This window comes from Neopsephotus bourkii, unplaced genomic scaffold (assembly GCF_033783945.1).
Source record: "Neopsephotus bourkii isolate Nb327-2 ecotype Australia unplaced genomic scaffold, CSIRO-AGI_Nbou_v1 NB_580, whole genome shotgun sequence".
Classification (NCBI taxonomy): domain Eukaryota; kingdom Metazoa; phylum Chordata; class Aves; order Psittaciformes; family Psittacidae; genus Neopsephotus; species Neopsephotus bourkii.
In genome coordinates this window covers 1586362-1608914 of record NW_026901081.1, presented here as the reverse complement: position 1 = coordinate 1608914, position 22553 = coordinate 1586362, and the positions used below count along the sequence as shown (strand labels likewise).

At 46.1% G+C, this 22553-nt stretch overlaps 1 protein-coding gene across 4 annotated transcripts in view; it reads right to left on the bottom strand.

Moving 5' to 3' along the window:
* Positions 1–22553, bottom strand: part of UVRAG (UV radiation resistance associated) — a 96522-nt gene that overhangs the window by 38412 nt on the left and 35557 nt on the right. For all 4 annotated transcript variants that reach the window (XM_061351401.1, XM_061351402.1, XM_061351403.1 and 1 more), the window contains exons 7-12: positions 17692–17797; positions 16007–16133; positions 14500–14584; positions 13949–14036; positions 13342–13402; positions 11219–11384 (exon numbers count right to left, since the gene is read on the bottom strand). In XM_061351401.1, coding sequence (XP_061207385.1) covers positions 11219–11384; positions 13342–13402; positions 13949–14036; positions 14500–14584; positions 16007–16133; positions 17692–17797 — 633 coding nt within the window. The remainder of the gene's footprint in view (positions 1–11218; positions 11385–13341; positions 13403–13948; positions 14037–14499; positions 14585–16006; positions 16134–17691; positions 17798–22553) is intronic.

Genomic DNA, 22553 nt, shown 5'->3' with positions numbered 1-22553 from the left:
AGCTCCATGGCCTCCTCTGGCCTCGCTCCAACAGCTCCACGTCCCTCTTGTGCTGCTGCCCCAGAGCTGCATCAGGGCTGCAGGGGGGGTCTCCCCTTCACACAGCAGAGGGGCAGGATCCCCTCCCTGAGCTGCTGCTCACGCTCTGGGGGTGCAGCCCAGCACACGGGGGGGTTCTGGGCTCAAGCGCTCACTGAAGCTGGGTCATGGGGAGCTGCTCCTCACCCAGCACCCCAAGTCCTTCTCCTCAGGCTGCTCCATCCCATCTCCCCCATCCTGTGTCTGTGCTGGGATTGCCCTGACCCAGGGGCAGGACCTTGCCCTTGGCTTGGTTGAGCTCCATGAGGTTCACATGGTCCCACCTCTCCAGCCTGTCCAGGTCCCTCTGGATCCCATCCCTTCCCTCCAGTGTCCCTGCACCACACAGCTCGGTGGCATCAGCAAACCTGATGAGGGTGCTCGATCCCACTGTCCATGGCACCAGCAAAGATATTCAACAGCTCCAAGCCCAATGTTGACCTCTGAGGAACACCACTCATCCACTTGGACATCAAGACATTACCTATGAGTTCACTGAAGATCACAGACTCAGTCCACTGACTAAATGAAGCCAGTACCACCATATCTGAAACACCTTTGCTGCTTCCTGCCCAACTTCATGTACTGGATTTGTGATAGAACCAACACGCTGTGGTCTTCTTCACTCCTTATTTCCAAGGCCAATCAGCAGGATGGCTGCAGGGAGATGAGTACAGAGCAGGACTTGGCAGAATGCAGCTGAAACCCAATTATTCACTCTTGCACAGATAAAGAGCTGATGCATTTCTGTGCCTGTAGCAGTGTGATAGCAGAGTCATCCGTCAGATGAGGGGAACAACTGTGCCTCACACAACACTACCAAGAACCATGGTAGTTTATAGAATGATGGATTTTAAGCTTAAGCCATGGATAGAACACCCTGTAAGAGGATAGAACTAAACAGCCCAAACCAGATAAGATAATGACCTGAAGAAGTCACAAGTTCTTGCTTGATAGGGCTGAAGTATGAGGAGTGGACAAGAACACGGTCTAAACATTTACTGAAGTTTGAGTTGTTTCAACCTCAGCCCTTATGGGGGTCTGCGAGGGGGGCAGGCACTGATGGAAGGAGCTGGTGTCTTCCCTCCAACACAAACCACATCCTGTTTGCTCACTGTAAAGGAATGTTGTATCTGCAGAAAGCTTTTGTTATTTAATAGTGCTGGGGCTTTTCCTGCATCAGTAGAATGCAAACCTTAAAATCCTTTTTTAAGTGAGAAGGGCTCCCATTGTCCAAGCCAGGTCACTTGAAATCAGTACTCCCAAGGATGATTCCAAGTGGGTATTAGGAAAAGCAGTCTGATGAAGAACAGGCACAAGAATACCCAACACTCCAATAGAATCACAGAATCGTAGAATAGTTTGGGTTGGAAAGGACCTTAAGATCACTGAGTTCCAACCCCCCTGCCATGGGCAGGGACATCTCGCTCTAAACCATGGTACCCAAGGCCTCATCCAACCTGGCCTTGAACACTCCCAGGGATGGAGCATTCACAACCTCCCTAGACAACCCATTCCAGTGCCTCACCACCCTCACAGGAAAGAATTTCTTCCTTATATCCAACCTAAATTTCCCCTGTTTCAGTTTGAACCCATTACCCCTTGTCCTATCACTACAGTCCCTAATGAAGAGTCCCTCCCCAGCATCCCTATAGGCCCCCTTCACACACTGGAAGCTGCTCTGAGCTCTCCATGCAGCTTCTCTTCTCCAGGCTCAACAGCCCCAACTTTCTCCGCCTGTTCTCCATACAGGAGCTGCTCCAGGCCCTGATCATCCTCGTGGCCTCCTCTGGACTTGTTCCAACAGCTCCATGTCCTTTTTATGTTGAGGACACCAGAACTGCACACAGTGCTGCAGGTGAGGTCTCAGAAGAGCAGAGCAGAGGGACAGGATCACCTCCTTCGACCTGCTGGTCAGGCTCCTTTTGACAGATTAGCAAGGCACATGGAATCACGGAATCATGGAATCCCAGACTGGTTTGTGTTAGAAGGGATCTCAAAGCTCACCCCGCTCCAACCCTTGCCATGGGCAGGGACCCCTTTCACTGGAGCAGCTTGCTCCAAGCCCCTGTGTCCAACCTGGCCTTGAGCACTGCCAGGGATGGGGCAGCCACAGCTTCTCTGGGTACCCTGTGTCAGTGCCTCAGCACCCTCACAGGGAAGAGCTTCTGCCTAAGAACTCAGCTCAGTCTCCCCTCGGGCAGGTTCAAGCCATTCCCCTTGGCCTATTCCTATGGGCCCTTGCCCAAAGCCCCTTTCCAGCTATCTTGTCAGCCTTGTTGACCTCCATGAGGTTTGCAGCAGCAAAGCCCAGCTTCAAAGCCCATCTCCTTCTCAAATAAGCTGCTCCACAGCTGTACGAGCTTCAGAGCAGAGACTGGCACTGATGTTACATAGCAGACAAGCAGCTTGAGTGCCTGTTGGAAAGAACACAACGAAGACGCCATGGTAGGAAACCGCCATCACCACCACACTTCTCAACTACAAAGCTGCAACACAATACTCCTCATACCCTTTTTAGATCAAGCTACCAAATGATGGTGGAGGCCACAAACTGACCCCAAGGTGCCCAGTTGCCTACCAGGAAGAGCTAACCAGTCTGCCAGCCATCAGCATGCTTGGAAGAGTGTCAAACTAAGAAGCTAAGATCCCCATCTGATGAGCAACACTGAAATCAAATGGAAAAGCAGGATTAAAAGCATGCACTTTGCTTTCTTACTGCTGACATTAAAACATGGGGATGAATCACAAATCACAAGTGAACGCAGATTTGGTTACTACAGGAGTTTTAGTAACTGGAGAGAAACTTGTAAAACAAACTTGATGACAAAAATACTGACTGCCAAGGGGAAAAAAAAAACCATATCCTCATTCAAGCTTTACACAACACAAAGAGAATTACTTTATTGGGAAAGCAATACGTATTGGCAGTTTAACTTTATGGAATGGGCTTTTGAAATGCCTATCTGAATAGCTCAAGATGATGATAATGCAAAGCAGAAGGGCTGCCATCTTCTTATTAAGAAGTGTAACGGCTGTGACTTTGCTCTTGGAGAACCTACAATAGCTTCAATAGGTACAGGCTAGATAGAGGGAAAAGAAAGCAAAGAGGCAGTTTTGGACAAGACAGCCAGCAATTTAGACAGGAGGGTATCGTTATAGAATCATACTAGCCCATGTTACCCAAAGCTCTGTCCAAACTGGCCTTGAACATTGCCAGGGATGGGGCAGCCACAGCTTCTCTGGGCACCCTGTGCCAGCGCCTCAGCACCCTCACAGGAAAAAGCTTTTTCCTTATATCTAAACTGAACTTCCCCTGTTTCAGTTTGAACCCATCACCCCTTGTCCCATCACTGCAGTCCCTAATGAAGAGTCCCTCCCTAGCATCCTTGTAGTCCTCTTCAGACACTGGAAGAGATTCCTCTCTTCTCCAGGCTCAACAGCCCCAATGTTCTCAGCCTGGCTCCATACAGGAGGTGCTCCAGTCCCTGATCATCCTTGTGGCCTCCTTTGGACTTGCTCCAACAGCTCCATGTCCTTTTTATGCTGGGGACACCAGAAGTATTTCAGCAATTAATGCTTTCAAACACCTCCAGAACACAGCTAGCAATCCATGGAGTGAGTAACCCTGATGGCCTTTAGTAAATCAGACGTTTTCATGACACATCCCAGCTTGAATTCCAGGCTTGCCACATACAAACCATTACAAAGAAGGACTATCTGTGAGGACAGAGCAGACAACCTCCCTACCACAGCTTTACATCTCCCTGCCACTGAAGGCTTAGTTTTTAACTAGAGGACACTTTATACAGGTCAAGTCCTTGCTTCTTGAGCAATGAAGTAATGCTTAGAGAAATCATCTCAGCAGGAGTCTAGTGCTCCAATGGGAGTGAGTTAAGACTCATATGTCTTCACAGAAACATTTGTCAGCTGTAGATGTCTGGGGTCAGTGGTCTCATCTACTGCACTAACCAAAATCAGCTTTCTCAGCCTCAGCCAGGAGCATGTAAAAGCTCCTAGTTCCCAGAACCAGTTGTTAACAGCATCTAAATCCATTCAAGAACACCTGATGTAATCCTTAATCTGCACACAGTAATATTTGCTGACCCAAGGAAGGCAAAAAGCATTGTTTTGGTGATCAGGAATAAAACAAGCCAGGACTCTAGCTGAGTAGCCTCAAGAATGTGGGATGTAATAATGCAGTTCAAGATAAGTTCATGGCAACAAGCATTCTTTGAGCAACACTTTACACACACTCAATCTACCACAAAGACTCAACGTTGCTTTGACAGCTATTAGATTTCTCAACAAACCATCTCCCTCCATCTGATTGGACTTTGCCAAGATTCCTTCCCCAAGCTGCCATTGTATTATCTCAGCTCAAGTACCAAATGTGATTAAAGACTTCGAGTGAGCTGGAAGATGTTAATGGCAGGGAAAAGTTACTCTTCACTTACTTGTGTGAGATGACTTTGTGGTAAGTGGCTTATCTGTTACCAGCCACAAAGCAATAACCACCTTAGTACTGTGGTAGTAAGTCTACTACAGTTGAAACTCTGATTTTTCATACTAATTGGAGCAGGAGCAAGGCCATGGTAGCAAGGATCACTTTTCAACTACACTCATTCTACAAGTGATTTCAAACACTCCAAAACTATCCATATGCCTGTTGAGCAACGCTCATCACCACTTATTTGCCAATCCAGCTTGTCACATTGAATTGAAAGACAACACATTGAGAAAGGTAATTTGGAGGAAGTCTTGATCTCTTTGCTTTACTCATAGAATCCCAGACTGGTTTGTGCTGGAAAGGACCTCAAAGCTCATCCAGCTCCAACCCCTGTCATCCAGGGACCCCTTCCACTGGAGCAGCTTGCTCCAAGCCCCTGTGTCCAACCTGGCCTTGAACACTGCCAGGTATGGGGCAGCCACAGCTTCTCTGGGCACCCTGTGCCAGCGCCTCAGCACCCTCACAGGGAAGAGCTTCTGCCTAAGAGCTCAGCTCAGTCTCCCCTCTGCCAGGTTCAAGCCATTCCCCTTGGCCTGTCCCTGCAGGCCCTTGTCCAAAGCCCCTCTCCACCACTCATCACTTCCTGCATTTACTCACAACAGGTTTTCAGACAGGACAAGTAGCAGCATGATTTAGAAAGCTGTCTCATGATTAAATGAGCATTCTTTTCTTTAATATTCAACAAGCAGGTTGTAGAAACGTTATATGATATCTCAATTACAAGAAGTAGGAACTGAGCATAGCTTTGAAGTCAGAGATGCCCAAAGGCTCCCAAAACAGATGGCATGAGTGTGCTCCACTGTACTCACATTACAACTAAAAGGAGACTGATATGATTTAAAGAGATTCAGTAGCTTCCAGCCAGAAACATACAGGCATTGACTCTGTGAGATGCTCAGCATGTATCAGCACTGAATGAAGACTATATGAGGAATACTACAACAATAACAGCAACAACAGAGTCTGCCTCCCTCCAGACACAACAATCCTTATTTTGCTCTAAACTCTAAGCTATTCTCTATATAAAATCTGGGAGCAGACTACCAGAAGCATTAGGCTTGACAGACAGTGTCAAAACATATCATTGATAGTTTAATCTCAGCATTCTTCCTGTGTTTCTGAGGCTCTGATGAAGTGTGAGACTTCAGCTCTGCAAGAATGATGCTAAAGAATGTAGGTGCTTTATCCAGCAAACATGTTTGTTTGTCAATGGAGGGAGGAACAAGCTGCTGTCTCAAGCAGCTGAAATATCATAGAATCATGGAATAGTTCGGGTTGGAAAGGACCTTAAGATCATCAAGTTCCAATTCCCTGTCATGGGCAGGAACCATGGCACCCAAGGCTCTGTCTAACCTGGCCTTGAACACTGCCAGGGATGGAGCACTCACAACTTCACTGGGCAACCCATTCCAGTGCTTCACCACCCTCACAGGAAAGAACTTCTTCTTGATATCCAATCTAAACTTCCCCTGTTTCAGTCTGAACCCATCACCCCTTGTCCTGTCACTGCAGTCCCTGATGAAGAGTCCCTCTCCACCATCCTTGTAGCTCCCTTTAGACACTGGAAGCTGCTATGAGGTCTCCACGCAGCTTCTCCAGGCTCAACAGCCCCAGCTTTCTCAGCCTGGCTCTATATAGGAGCTGCTCCAGCCCCTGGTCATCCTCGTGCCCTCCTCTGGACTTGTTCCAACAGTTCCATGTCCTTTTTATGCTGAGGACACCAGAACTGCACACAATGCTCCATGTGAGGTCTCACGAGAGCAGAGCAGAGGGGCAGGATCACCTCCTTCGCTCTGCTGGTCACGCTCCTTTGGATGCAGCCCAGGATACAGTTGCTTTCTGGGCTGCAAGTGCACACTGAAGCCGGCTCATGTTCATTTTCTCATTGCCCAGCACCCCCAAGTCCTTCTCCTTGGGCTGCTCTGAATCTCTTCTCTGCCCAGCCTGTAGCTGTGTCTGGGATTGCTCCGACTCAGGTCTAGGACCTTGCACTTGCCATGGTTAAACTTCATGAGGTTGGCATCAGCCCACCTCACCAGCGTGTCAAGGTCCCTCTGGATGGCATTCCTTCCCTCCAGCGCATCAACTGAACCACACAGCTTGGTGTCATCGGCAAACTTGCTGAGGGCGCACTCAATCCCACTGTCCATGGCAGCGACGAAGATATTAAACAAGACCGGTCCCAACACTGATCCCTGAGGGACACCACTTGTTACTGGTCTCCAGCCGGACACTGAGCCATTGACCACAACTCTTTGTGTGCGGCCATCCAGCCAGTTCTTTATCCACCGAGTGGTCCATTCATCAAATTGATGTCTCTCCAATTTAGAGACAAGGATGTCGTGTGGGACAGTGTCGAATGCTTTACACAAATCCAGGAGATGACTGCTCTACCCCTGTCCATCAGTTCTGTAGCCCCATCATAGAAGGCCACCAAATTGGTCAGGCAGGATTTCCCCTTGGTGAAGCCATGCTGGCTGTCACCAAGCACCTTGTTGTTTTTCATGTGCCTTAGCATGCCTTCTAGGAGGATCTGCTCCAAGATGTTGCCAGGCACAGAGGTGAGACTGACTGGTCTGCAATTCCCTGGGTCATCTATTATCTATTTTCCCCTTCTTGAAAATGGGGGTTATATTTCCCTTTTTCCAGTCATCGGGAACATCACCTGACTGCCATGCTCCACCACCTCAATGTCTCTCTTGTAGTGAGGGGCCCAGAACTGAACACAGGATTCAAGGTGCTGCTGCCACACTGGTGCTGAAAGGGGCCAGGATGCTGTTGGCTTCCTGGGCACAAGCTGCTCATGCTCAGCTCCATCAATCAGCACCCCCAGGTCCTTTTCCATGAGCAGTTTCCAGCCACAATTCCTCAAGCCTGGAGTGTTTCACGGGGTTGTTGTGACCCAAGTGCAGGACCCAGCACTAAGCCCTGTTGAACCTCATATGACTGGCTTTGTCCCATAGTTCCAACCTGTCCAGATCCCTCTGCAGAGCTTTCCTATCCTCCAGCACATCAACACTCTGTATCACCTGCAAACGTACCGAGGGTACACTCATATGCTTTGAAATCTTGGCTCCAGAACTTCTAAGCAATAATACTCTTTCCTTCCTACATATTTGATGCACTCTGGAAATGTGGAAAGGGACCACTGAAGAAGTGCATTAATGAGATATTTAGGAAGAAACATTTTCCTGCCTTAATTTGGTGGTTCAGAAAGTCACAAGTAGATTTATGACAGAAACAGCCTTGTAATAGCACCAGAGCTATTTTATAGAACCAAGAAAGGAACAGTTATTGAATAGATTATAAAGACCACCATCTCTGCAGTTACAAAGCCGATCATGTATTGTATGCTACCAGTAGGTATTCTACACCTCATTCTACCTGCACTCATGTGACAAGTGCTTAAGTTCTCACCAGAGCCTCCTGCTTCATTTGTACACTCTTCAGGTCTGGTCTAACAGTAACTGCAGCAGACAAACATACAAGAACCTTGATATTGAATGACCTGGAACATCCAAGTATACAGGTGTGAAGCAGATAAAGTAACTTATGTCGTGAAAGCTCTCAGAATGTTTAACCAGCTTATAACAAGGGCTTGAAAATCCTGGTAAAGAAAGCTTAGAATGAAGCAAGACATTTATGCAGTGTAACAGTAGAAACAAACATATGTACTTATGGAATACTCTCTAGTAAAGATATCAGTTATTCCTCCAATGTATGTCTTTTTAGAACCATAGAATCATAGAATGGTTTGAGTTGGAAAGGACCTTAAGATCATCCAGTTCCAAACCCCCTGCCATGGGCAGGGACACCTCACACTAAACCATGGCACCCAAGGCTCTGTCCAACCTGGCCTTGAACACTGCCAGGGATGGAGCATTCACAACCTCCCTGGGCAACCCATTCCAGTGCCTCAGCATCCTCACAGTAAAGAACTTCTTCCTTTTCTCCAATCTAAACTTCCCCTGTTTCAGTTTGAACCCGTTACCCCTTGTCCTATCACTGCAGTCCCTAATGGAGAGTCCCTCCCCAGCATCCTTATAAGCCGCCTTCAGATACTGGAAGGCTGCTATGAGGTCTCCAAAAGAGCTTAGAAGCTCTTAATACGGATCTCAGGGCAACCCTGGAGTCCAAAAGAAGTATAAAGGCAAGGAAAACGTTTAACCCAGTCAATAATCAGTATTACTACAACACACAACATCATGCAGCAGAGAGAAAACCTCACTGCAGTTACTCAACAGCTGAGGCTGGAGTTTGAAAAGCTGCTAAATGGCAGGTGACTGAAAAGAAGACATTCACTAATGGCTGTTAATTGCTATGTTCAATTCAGTTCAGGAGCAGGTGAGAAACATGAGCTATTAGTCTGGAATGAAAAAGTGCAAGTTAAGCCTTTGGAGGTTTTCTATAGCTAGCCAAGTCCTTTGAGAGATGGGGGGACTTACTCTCTGAAAGCCAAGAACAGAAGATCTCAGCAGGAGCTAATCCTGACTAAAGTGTTGCAGAACACAAGGAAATGGCCCCAAAGGGATTCAGAGACTTAGCTAAAAACTTTCTCCTTTGCAGAAACCTATTGTGAAATGAAACATTAAGTCAGGAGGGGCTGTGAGGCTACGGCCTGAAGGACTAAACCTTCCAATCTGTCTCAGACAACAGGAAATTGGTTTAATCTTCCCTACACCCACACACAGGCAGCTCCACTCCTCTGAAATCTGTTTTCCAGATAGAATCATAGAATAGTTTGGGTTGGAAAGGACCTTAAGATCATCCAGTTACAAACCCCCTGCCATGGGCAGGGACACCTCACACTAAACCATGGCACCCAAGGCTCTTTTCAGACTGGCCTTGAACACTGCCAGGGATGGGGCATTCACAGCTTCCCTGGGCAACCCATTCCAGCCCCTCACCACCCTAACAGGAAAGAACTTCCTCCTTATATCAAATCTAAACTTCCCCTGTTTCAGTTTTAATCCATCACCTCTTGTCCTATCACTGCAGTCCCTAATGAAGAGTCCCTCCCCAGCATCCTTGTAGCCCCCTTCAGACAGTGGAAGCTGCTCTGAGGTCTCCACGCAGCTTCTCTTCTCCAGTCTCAACAGCCCCAGTGTTCTCAGCCTGGCTCCATACAGGAGATGCTCCAGCCCCTGAGCATCCTCGTAGCCTCCTCTGGACTTGTTCCAACAGATCCATATCCTTTCTATGCTGAGGACACCAGAACTGCACAGTGCTCCAAGTGACGTCTCACAAGAGCAGAGACAGAAATGGTCTAAGAACAGGAAAGAGTTTGATCATATGCAAAGAGAACTACACTGAAGCAAACCAGATTCATGGTAAGTTGCCCAAGAAGTGTTTGGACAAGTTCTTAAAATGGTATCAGAATTCATTTGTAAGACATCATTCTATAGCCCTATTTTATTGTGTCAGAACAGGAAGACCTCAGTGAGTTCAACTCAGGGGTCTGCTTGCCAATGGTCACTAAGCTTCAAAGACAAATCAGACACTTCCAAGCATCCCAATCCTGTCAACTGTGCACAATAAGACCCTTCCAACTTGATTTGGACCATTAGGAATTAATGTAATACTTTGATTGCACATTTCCAAAGAGAAGAGGGGTCCTGTGTCACACACAGCTCCTTTCCATAAATGCATTTCCCCTCAGCCATTTCCGTTCCTACTTTTCCAAACCTTTCCTATGGAATAACAAAGTTCCTGACCCTGCCACCATCCACACACAGACAGGATCAGACCTGGCCTTGACAGATGGTCAGCAGTGAGTTCCTTTGAATTCTGTGGTTTCAGGCTTTATGTAAAGCCTAACCAACAATTGCAGCTACTTTCACATTAGAGCACACAGGTGCAAAGACAGTGTGAAAGAGGCAAAGTGCCAAAACACATGAGAGGATGTGGAGAGTGAATTTAAGGACAGCAGGACCCTGTTTCCTAGTAGCATAACAATAACAATAGCATAGCTACATGTTGAAAGACAATGACTGCAGAACATGTTAAACACTCCTCATTGAGAATTAAGTTGATTTATAGTAGGGAACAGCTTACACTGCCCTTTTTCAGTTGATTAAAATCCTCTGTGTTAAAACAAAGTACTAGTTTTACTAGGTTTTAGATCATGGAGTCCCAGACTGGTTTGGGTTGGAAGGGAACTTAAAGCTCTTCCAGTTCCAGCGCCCTGCCATGGGCAGGGACATCTTCCACTAGAGCAGCTTGCTCCAAGCCCCTGTGTCCAACCTTGCCTTAAACACTGCCAGGGATGGGGCAGCCACAGCTTCTCTGGGCACCCTGTGCCAGCGCCTCAGCACCCTCACAGGGAAGAACTTCTTCCTTATCTCCAACCTGAACTTCCCCTGTTTCAGTTTGAACCCATCACCCCTTGTCCTATCACTCCAGTCCCTAATGAAGAGTCCCTCTCCAGCATCCTTGCAGCCCCCTTCAGACACTGGAAGCTGCTCTGAGGTCTCCATGCAGCTTCTCTTCTCCAGGCTCAACAGCCCCAACCTTCTCAGCCTGTCAAGCAGTAATAACTTCAAACTCTGTGTCCCTTCAGACTACCCAGAACTGTTCAAGGGGGTTTTGTTGTTTTCATAAAGGACATAAGCATATTTACAACATACTTACTCTCGCTCTTTCTCCGTCAGTTTGTCATTGATGTTGTCCTTTATTGTAGACCGGGAGCCCTTGTGGATTATTGGATACCTGAGTGGCACTTGTAAGAAGTAGGATATCATTGACACCAAGTGAGCAGTGTAGCCCAGGGCAACAGCAATGCTTCCATCATCTTTTGCTGTCAAGAACAAAAAGATTATTTAAATAATCAATTGAACCCAAGTGTAGGCTGAGTGCAAGTTCATCATAGAAACGTTTGGGTTGGAAAGGACCTTAAGTTCATCCAGTTCCAACCCCTTGCTATGGGCAGGGACACCTCACACTAGACTGTGTCACCCAAGGCTCTGTCCAACCTGGCCTTGAACACTGCCAGGGATGGAGCGTTCACCACTTCTCTGGGCACCCTGTGTCAGCACATCAGCATCCTCACAGGGAAGACCTTCTTCCTTATCTCCAACCTGAATGTCCCCTGTTTCAGTTTGAACCCATCACCCCTTGCTGCATCACCACAGACCCTGATGAAGAGTCCCTCTCCAGCATCCTTGTAGGCCCCTTCAGATATTATTGCTCAGAGAACGATACAATAATGAAGCTGCCAGAAGTTACAACTCAAGAAGAGGTTCAAGACTGAAATTTAGGCTGTTTTACAGTTGCTTGCACTTCACTGCATTTGCCTCTTCCATTAAAGAGCAATATAAAATGGGGGATACCTTGTTCTCCTTACAATTTTCCACTTTTCAAAGCTAAAAATGACTCTTCAACACTTGCTGAGTAGGGGAGGGTGGAGAAGAAATGGGAAAAGCAAAACAAAATCCCCAAGACAAAACTGAAGCCTCAAGCTTTCTGCATGTCTGAGATGGAGCTGACATGTATGACCGGGGTCAGGGAAAGCTGCATTCCTCCAAGCTCCATTCATTGGTGAGATCAGCTGGAGAGACACTGACCCCAGGGTATGAGATCTATTCTCTGCCAATAACTGCAAGAACTTAGATTAACCCATTGGTTTAAAGTATCATTTTTAATTGGACATTTAAGGTTGCAACCTTAAAGTTTCACCTGAGGGGGAATACACACAGGTCTGGCAATTCAAATTACAGCCTTCAGCCTCTGAGGGCTTTTCCTTTCTGTTTGCTCTGTTTTAGTTCTTTGTAAGTGAACACACCAATGCAAACAACATGAGAATCACTCTTTCAGAGGCACAATGGAGTCCTGTGAAATCAGCTGTACAGAGGACCCTCCAAGAAGCTTACAGTGATGCTCAGCCACAACTGTGAATCATACTGAGCTCTGAGAGCATAACCTCGAATCATAGAATGGCTTGGGTTGAAAAGGACCTTAAGATCATCCAGTTCCACCACCCTGCAATAGGTTGCTCCAAAAGCCTTCCATTAGAGCAGCTTGCTCCAAGCCCCTGTGTCCAACCTGGCCTTGAACACTGTCAGGGATGGGGCAGCCACAGCTTTCCTGGGCACCCTGTGCCAGTTCCTCAGCACCCTCCTGTACAATTGTACACCTGTAAGTGTTACTCAGAAAGGTATATTACAGATTTGTTTCTGCAACAGGATGACTACAGACAGTTAAACGAGAAGCTGACTTCCAAAATACTCCACATACTCCAGCTTTAAAGTCTTCCTTATGCAACATATGTATTTCATAAGCTCACCAGCAGCTACAGCAAACTGAATGGAGATTCATGCACAATGTCCCATCCAGGGTTATGGACTGCCAGTAGCCACAATGGAATTTTAGGTCAGACAAATATTATCCAGCATCCCTCCATTTGGAAGGCACCTCTGGAAACTGCACAGTCCTACCACCCTGCTCAGTGTAGGATCAGCTACACCAGGCTGTGCAGGACCCCACTGGGTTCTGAGCATCCTCAAGGATGGAGACTCCAGATGGAAATTCTGGAGCCTCTCTGGGTAACCTGCTCCAGTGTCCCAGTATTGAGACTTGGAATACTGAGGTACAGTAACCCCCTTTGTACTAGGAATTAGGAATAAATAATGCATGTTTACTACTAGTCCCTTTTCAACCAGGTATTTGGATCCTAAGCCATTCCTATCATTTACTTAATTCCATGAAGTTCATCAGCAGTGCCAACTGTAACAACTGAATTAAGAACATGCAACTACCTTGAAAGTCTTCAGAATTCGGAAGCTTGACTCCACAAACAAAGTAATCCTTTTGATCATTCTGCAAGGTTAAAAGCCAACAATGAGAATGGAAAAGGAACACCCAGAACACAGAAACCTGCACAAAAAACCCATCACAACAAAGCATTTTTTGAGAGAAGAAACTAAATAATTCAACTAAATTCAGAGTGAGTTTGTATTTTAATTCATGCTTTATATTATATAGAAATAAAGGCTACATAGAAAAAGGGAGAGCTTCATCTTAATTCATTATATAAAGGTTTTGGAGCTCTACTTTGACATCTGTTTATGTGCACTCCATTACAGCTCAGCTAGATTACTGTCAGGGTTACTTTATATCATGGTAAACAGAATGGAAAGCATCCATTAAAATACAGCCATTCTGCTCTTGTAGTGGAGACTATTTGAGAGATGTTGGCGTAAATCCCCCCCTGTAAGTCCCAATCCAGGGACCAAATCCAAGGAAAAGCTGGGAAAAACCAGCATGAGTGAAGAGCAAGTTTCATCATGAATAAAACATGGTATTTGCTCACAGTGTGATAAAAAGGAGGCTTATTTCTCATCAAGCAGAATGTCAAAACCATACCAGATCAATAGGGTAGATGTAGGAGAGCTCTGACAGCAGTTGCTTGCATCGAACAGTCTGCTGGGCGTGTGTCTTCAGAAACAGCTCTCTTTGGGGAAAGAGATCCCAAACCCATTAGTTTGTACAAAAAGCTTTAAGTAAAGGTATTAAACCATCATATTCCTTCTGCACCTTCCCAAGCATCACCTCCCCTCTCCCAAAAAAGCAAGGCAATTCCACCCCGATAAAAATAGAGAACACACAGGTAACTTTGCATTTTCACTTGTACCTCATAGAAGCTTATTTTGCCTATGACAATCAATTACTAAAGCTGTGCTACATTAAAACAGACCTAAAACTCTTTACCATAGTCCACACATGCAACCAAGCGTCTGTGCTCTTCTAGACTTGCCACTCTCAATTATCACTTTAGATAACTACAAATCATAGCAGATATGTCTGAACAGAGGTTTTGGGGTGACACTGGAAAGAATTTGGTGCCAGGAGCCAAATGGCCTGCTCTCAAGCTTGTATTTCCTTTCCAAGAGCAGAAAAGGCATCGGTCCTGTTACCTCTTGGCAGTGCATTCCTTTCTTAATTCATGCAGGGATTCATTATGCTCTTGAAGTTTCTGGTATTCACTCTCAAATGCATTTCCTAAACATGAGGAATCAGGGAAAAAATAATAGTATCAAATCAAATATTTTCTTGGCTATCTGAAGTTTTATAAATATAGATACTGACACAAATGTTGGCAATAACCCTCCACGTACTCTTAGATGCCTGTTTTCCATGTGATGCTGCCAACAAGGGAATGACAGTTGAGGAGGAACACCTCTCCATGCATTACACACCATTCACCAGCCAAATACACCCAATTCATTCTTCTTTGACACCTGCTCCCCTCATGTCCACAGTAGTGAAGAAATTCATAGGATCCCAGCCTGGTTTGGGTTAAAGGAACCATAAAGCTCCTCCAGTTCCAACCCCTGCCTTGGCCAGGGACCCCTTCCACTCGAGCAGCTTGCTCCAAGCCCCTGTGTCCAACCTGGCCTTGAGCACTGCCAGGGATGGGGCAGCCACAGCTTCTCTGGGCACCCTGTGCCAGCGCCTCAGCACCCTCACAGGGAAGAGCTTCTGCCTAAGAGCTCAGCTCAGTCTCCCCTCGGGCAGGTTCAAGCCATTCCCCTTGGCCTGGCCCTACAGGCCCTTGTCCCAAGCCCCTCTCCAGCTTTCCTGCAGCCCCTTTAGGCACTGGAGCTGCTCTAAGGTCTCCCCTTCAGGAGCCTTCTCTTCTCCAGGCTGACTCAGCCCAGCTCTCTCAGCCTGGCTCCAGAGCAGAGCTGCTCCAGCCCTCACAGCACCTTCATAGCCTCCTCTGGACTCACTCCAACAAGCCTATAGGCCCTTGTAAAAAGCCCCTCTCCAGCTTTCTTCAGAGGCAGAAGTAAAAGACAATACCCCCTAATTTTTAGTAGTGATCAATTACTGTAGACTCAACTACGTTTTAAAAGCCCTGGAAGAAGATCAAACATCCCTGTAGCTTGGTCTCTGGTGAGCTCCAGAGACACTGACATAGATCTTACCACTACAGGACACTTCCCCAGTAAAAGGAAACACCAAGACAACTATGCATGTCATCCTTCACTTACATTATAAGCTATTAAGAGGGATATTTGTCTTCTAACACTTAAAATGGGATCCTAATCACAGGTATGATAACATCCTTTATAACATGATAATGTGCCTGCATCACGGTGCTGTTTACTGTGTTATAGTGCAGCTCTTCTGATTTTCCCATTACAGTTTAATTAAGCATTGATATAATGTTGCTTTAGAGATGTGCCATGGTAAGAAGCTCTTTAGAAACAGAACAGAATCTCCTGTCCAGGATTCATTATTACAGATGGTGAAGAGATTGGATCTGGCTGCAAACTTCAGATAAACAGAAGTTAGAGCAGGTTAAAAAACCAACCTAAAACAGCACCTTCATGCTGGTGACCATGACCATCAGCAAGGCTGCTACTCTTCTGATCAGTGGATTACGGATACCTGCAATAGCAGCAGTTTTACACTTACCTCTGTCATGCAAAGTACTTTTTTCCTTATGCAATAAGGCTACTTCTTGACCAAGGGCTTTCTTCTGCCTCTCCAGTTCATTGCGTAGCACCAGGATCTTCAGCTGTAAACATTCACTCTCCTTTTTCTGTTGGAAGAAAAGCACGTTTTAAACAATAAAGCAGTTTTTCTGCACACAAACAGTTCCATAAAAGGGGTGATAGGAGAGAAGGGAAAAAATAGGACCAGACCAGTGTCTGCCAGAGTTCATAGATTACCGCAGGCCCTAAGCATTTTGCTGCTTTGGAAGGAGAGAAACTCAGCTGCGTCCTCCTCTGGGATGCATCTCCTCTGCTCTGATTGTGGAAGAGTGGCTGGAAAGCTGATCATGGAAAAGGCATTGGGGGTCCTGATTAATGGACCTGAACATGAGTTTGTGCCCAGGCAGCCAAGAAGGCAACAGCATCCTGGCCTGTATCAGCACCAGTGTAGCAGCAGGGCCACAGAAGGAACCTTAAAGATCATCTAGCTCCAGCCCAGAATCCACCTCACAGCAATAAAGTAACTTCACATCCCATGTTTGCCTGTTCCTGGACAAGGCACCAACCTCATGTCAGTGAGGACAAATAAAATGAAGTCACAGAATCATAGAATGGTTTGGGCTGGAAAGGACCTTAAGATCATCCAGTTCCAATCCCCTGCCATGGGCACAGACACCACACACTAAACCATGGCACCCAAGGCTCTGCGCAGCCTGGCCTTGAACACTGCCAGGGATGGGGCATTCACAGCTTCCTTGGGCAACCCATTCCAGTGCCTCAGCACCCTCACAGTAAAGAACTTCTTCCTTAGATCCAATCTAAACTTCCCCTGTTTCAGTTTGAACCCATCACCCCTTGTTCTGTTACTACAGTCCCTGATGAATCCTTGCAGCCCCCTTCAGACACTGGAAGCTGCTCTGAGGTCTCCACACAGCTTCTCTTCTCCAGGCTCAACAGCCCCAATGTTCTCAGCCTGGCTCCATACAGGAGCTGCTCCAGCCCCTAAGCATCCTCGTGGCCTCCTCTGGACTTGCTCCAACAGCTCCATGTCTGTCTTATGCTGAGGACACCAGAACTGCACACAGTCACTTTGAGCCCCTCTTGTTCTGTCACCTCACTGCTTGCACCTGAGCTGAACCTTTGTGGGCAGAAAGCAGGAACTAATGCCAGTACATGCTTTTGGAGAGGGGAAGAGGACAGGCAAAACAAACTGTCAAAAGCCATTGTGAGATCTAATACAATTCCTGCTTAAAATGAATGTGTCACTTGAGTGACAGCTTCTGCAGGAATTGGGTTCACCCAAAGGGAGCAGGGTGCAAGAAGATACTGGCAATAGACTCACCTCCCTCTAAATCCACCACAGGTTCCTGTCAAGATTTATCTAAATCATTCCAAGTTTGGTTCTCCTGATCAACCTCTCCTGTGCACTGCGCTGTATTTAGGCTTTTACTGTTTCAAAGCAGTTATAGAAAATAAAGGTAGAAATAGGATAAACAGTCCATTAACAGAGACAAATCTCAAATCCATTCCATTCTGCTTCTCCAAGGAGTTCCCATTTGAAATGACAGGTTTAAAGATAGACTTTCAAGGGTGAAGGAAAACAAGAAACACCAGCCAGATGCTTGAGCAAGCCTGTAGAATAAGGTTTTAAACACCCAAACTCACCAGTTCATTGCTTGTAGATGTACATCTCAGCTTCTCTTCAATCTCCCTTCCTATTTTCTGAACAGTTACCTGAGTCTGTTTAATTGCACACTGGGCTCTGTGAAGCCTGTGAGGAAAAGAGAAGATAGGGCTGAAGTGCAGGTTCCCCGACACATGATGAATGCATCAGCTGCCTTAAGCCCAGCAGCAGTAATGTGAATGCAGATGTCAGCTTCCAGTTAGAAATGAAGCATTAGAGGAGGAATCATCACATGAAGGAGTATCCAAAGCAAACCAGCAAGTGTCTAAATATGATCAACCAAGAAATCTCCTTTTCATTCATTAAATACAATAGAAGCTGATAAGCAAAGCTGTAGGTGACAGAGGAGATAATCATGACATGAAATCTCTGTAATCAAGTTCTAACACTGCTAATATCAAGACACAACAGTTACCATGGGCACTGTTATAGCCCAGCTTTAAAAAGTACAAATATCCTTTAGATAACACAGAGCTCCCTAGGCCAAGAGAGCAAAATACCCTTTAGTATCTCCCTATATCCTATGGACCCTTCTACGACAGAAATGTGGGCTTCTGAGTTGAACTATGTTTAAAGAGTGAAAGGTGAGGGCTATTTCTGATCTAACCCTGACTTCAGGGTGAAAAGGAAACTGATTATTTGCCTTATTTACAAGGAAAAAGAAACCAGGCAGAAGAAAGCAGTGGCAAAAAATGCTCTACGAGAGACATTAAAGTTAGTATGGGGTAGAAATTAATGTATTCACTAAATGAGACTTGGTCTGCAGACAATGTCTTTTAAGGCATGCACACCCAGGCTAACTCTTCCCAGTCACAGTTTTCACTATAAATGGCTTCTCCTTTTGTGAGGATACTCTTCAGACAACCTTGCTACTGGGATAAGAACATAACTAAGGTCTAATGGGAACAGCAAAACCCCAAACAGCTATCCTACCAGATGGTATTACCGCTTTGCCACGCTGATGCAATGCAAAGGCCAAGGTTGTTTCAATGACCATCACCATTCACCCAAAATTAACCCTGCCTCTTCATGGGAATGCTTAACTCTATTAAAGTAAGGCCACACATTTGCTGTGAGCCAAGGACCAAAGCACAAGAGCACACAGAAGAGGCTACACAGCTCCTTCCTTCTACACCCTTTAATCTCTTCCAGATTTATAAGCATTATTATTCAAAGGCTTTGGCTAATGGTTTTTAATGGTATCTATGCAGCCTGACCAGCCTACATGCTTCAAGTATGAGTAACCATAAAGCATTACTACTGCGCACAGCATCTCCCCCCAGCATGCCAACTTAATGGCACACATTACATCTCAGCTCATCCCGTGTGAGGACAGCGGCTCAGCAAGCTAATACACAGCAAGGAGATGATACATAGACAACAGGGAACAAGCAGTCCTAGTAAGATTCATAGAGTCATGGATTGGTTTGGGTTGGAACAGAGCTTAAAGCTCCTCCAGCTCCAATCCCTGCCATGAGCAGGGACCCCTTCCACTGGAGCAGCTTGCTCCAAGCCCCTGTGTCCAACCTGGCCTTGAACACTGCCAGGGATGGGGCAGCCACAGCTTCTCTGGGCACCCTGTGCCAGCGCCTCAGCACCCTCACAGGGAAGAGCTTCTGCCTAAGAGCTCAGCTCAGTCTCCCCTCGGGCAGGTTAAAGCCATTCCCCTTGGCCTGTCACTAATTTCTTCTACAGGTGCCCAAGTATAAGGGACAAACATCAACAAACATCAGACTGACTCCTCAAACCAGTACACAGTTTAGAACACTTCAGTTCAGTTAATCTGTACCTAAAGGTCTACTCCTAACCTATACAGGCTGCTACACAAAGTAAGATTAAAACTTTTAGGGATTCATGTCACAAATGCAACAGCTATCAACAAAAAACTCCCTTTTCCACCCAAAAAGGTCCCCACATGGAAATCCTTGGTTATTCAACAACAGGAATGCAAACTAAGCGATGGGAACATCAGTAAAAGGGGAATGGCTTGAACCTGCCCGAGGGGAGCCTGAGCTGAGCTCTTAGGCAGAAGCTCTTCCCTGTGAGGGTGCTGAGGCGCTGGCACAGGGTGCCCAGAGAAGCTGTGGCTGCCCCATCCCTGGCAGTGTTCAAGGCCAGGTTGGACACAGGGGCTTGGAGCAAGCTGCTCCAGTGGAAGGGGTCCCTGTTATCGTTTTTGCACGCACAAGACAGTGTAGTGGAGGCAGTTATGATTGTACCCATGAACAGAGATCAAGTTGAGGCCATAAATCTACATTAAAATATATATGTAGTCAATGGAGAGAAATTTCACTGCTAATTGACCACAGATTTTTCCCATTTCTAGTCTGAATGCAAGTCCAACACTACAGCCTAAAGCTGGCACAATGTGTGCTTTGAACACAATCTGGATTGCCCTGGGAGGCTGTGAATGCTCCATCCCTGGCAGTGCTCAAGGACAGGTTGGACAGAGCCTTGGGTGCCATGGTTTAGTGTGAGGTGTCCCTGCCCATGGCAGGGGGTTGGAACTGGGTGATCTTAAGGTCCTTTCCAGCCCTAACTATTCTATGATTCTATGGATTGGTTTAGCACTTGAGAACAATCAGCCAACTGATGGCATAACCTATGTGCTATTAGCCAATGCAGGATTCTTCCTACATTGTTCAAGAGAGCTATTATTTCTTATTAAAATTAGCACTTCCATAGCCCTTCAAGAGCTAATTCAGGGCTTTAAGAGGCCACTGGCTTGCTACCAGACTTCCTTCAGTGGTCAGGAAAGCCAAACCAGTCAGAGCAGAGCCTCAAGCCTTCTTCAAGGCACAGCTTAGCCAACAGTGTCGTCACCCTGGGTCAGCAGGCTGCTCTAGTGGCTCTGCAGCAGCTCACAGCCATTGGCAGCCAGCACCAGAGTAACATGCACATTAAGTGGGACAGATTTACTGCTGCTGGGGGCCCCCTGATAGCTGCTGTGCAATGGTGCAACCTCAGGTGAGTTTGCTGCTGCCTGGGAAAGAGCTGGGAAGCAAAGCAGGCATTAACATTCCTTATAACTCTCAGAGATTGGAGGTGGAGATGCATGAAGCTGCTGTTCTACTTTCATTCTCCTATTACCTTCTTTTCTGAGGTGGGGAGATTAAGAGGAAACAAGATACTCTCCCTTCCTTTGGAAGCTTAAGGGGATAGATACAAGCCCATTATAACCCATTACAGTACTGCAAGCCAAGACCAACAAAGGTTGCATCCCTACTTGATGTAGGAAGACCCAGTAGGTAAAGTTTCAGCATCTCTACACATGCTATATCCCAAGTAGCTGAAATTTGGGCTATTTAGGGTAATTCCTATTTCCTTCCCCTACTAAAAAAACCCTACTTCCTACCTTGGCTGTAAGATTTAAAGCAATTCTAGTATATGATGCTCTGCCAATCAATTCAACCTGGGTACTGACTTAGAAAGGAAAAAGAACTTGCCATGCTTTGGACTTCCTCACCATTAATATAGGATTTCTTTGCAATACCAGCCATGTCTTGTTTGCAAGAAGGAGCAGGCTTCCTGACTTCCCAAGCTTCCACAATGCAGTGGTCCAACACAACTTGACTTCACAACTGGGGACTGGGCTGTAACAACACATTTGCTCTCTTTCAGCTTTGCAGTGTTCAGAGGTTCAGCTGAAGCACTTTCCTTTAGGAAACATGCTGTATCCTGCAACTGAGATATCCCTCTTGGCCATGAATTAGTCTGGTGATTTACTAGTTTATACAGCAAGTCCATTCCTGGCTGCAGTCCCTATAAACCTGAAAGCTGGATGTAGGGACAGTTGTGCCTATTAAGCTAACATATGCTTAGATTTACATTAATGAAAGACTCTCAGCTTTATTGGACATTTGATACAGGATTTTTTAGTTCTATCACACACTCCAAATAGCTCTTTGCTTCTATCAGACACATCTGGATCGCTCATGGACACAACTTTAAGCCATAAATACATCCATTAATTACAGCAGTCCCATACTCCAGCTACTTCTCACAAGAGAAATAAACTCCTATGCTTGTAGTTGCCAGAACAACCTTAGTTTACAATGAGTCTAAATTTAAACTGAGAATTACTACCAGGGATTTAGAAGAGAGAACAGAATACTTCTGGCAATAAGCAATACGTAGGATCCTAGAAGGAAAATACCCAAACCTATTATTAAAGAAGTAATCCAAGACTTTCCTATTAAATATAAAAAATGGAACACACATTACCTTGTATCAGCCCAGCAATGAGATTATGGCGAGTGCCAGCCAGCTAAAACATACTTCTGACACAGTCCTTTAAACCATCATCTGCTATATCTGCTTTCCCACAAGAACAAGGTAAAGCTCCTGATCTTCCACTCCCTTTCCCAATTTCCTCAGCAACCCACAGCTCCAACTTGTTAAAAGGTGAGAGAAGACAGTAGGGAGTAAGAGGAGAAGAAAATGCAAGTCTGACTTGTTCATTTATGGCATTAAAACTCTATGAGAGCCAGTGATGTGAGAAACTCAAACAAGACAGTGCTGCCGGAGCACAGGCACATCATCCTTCCACACAGGTTTGAGTCTTACATGTGTAAGACTCCAATGAAGCTTTTGGAGAATCAAATCCATGTGGACACCTCAGCAGTGGATGCTTTGAGCTAAGTGTAAATGGAGAAGGAAAGGACCAAACACATCTGGCAGGCTGGGAGCAAGGGAGGTGATGGCCTTCAGCATGAGGGGCTACCTAGTAGATAGATCACCTTCAATACATACAGGGCAGGACTGGAAGAGGAGTCTACATGTGCAGAAATGAAGTCACAAAACCTGAGCTGTCTCTGACCCTCTTATTCCAAGTCACAGACTG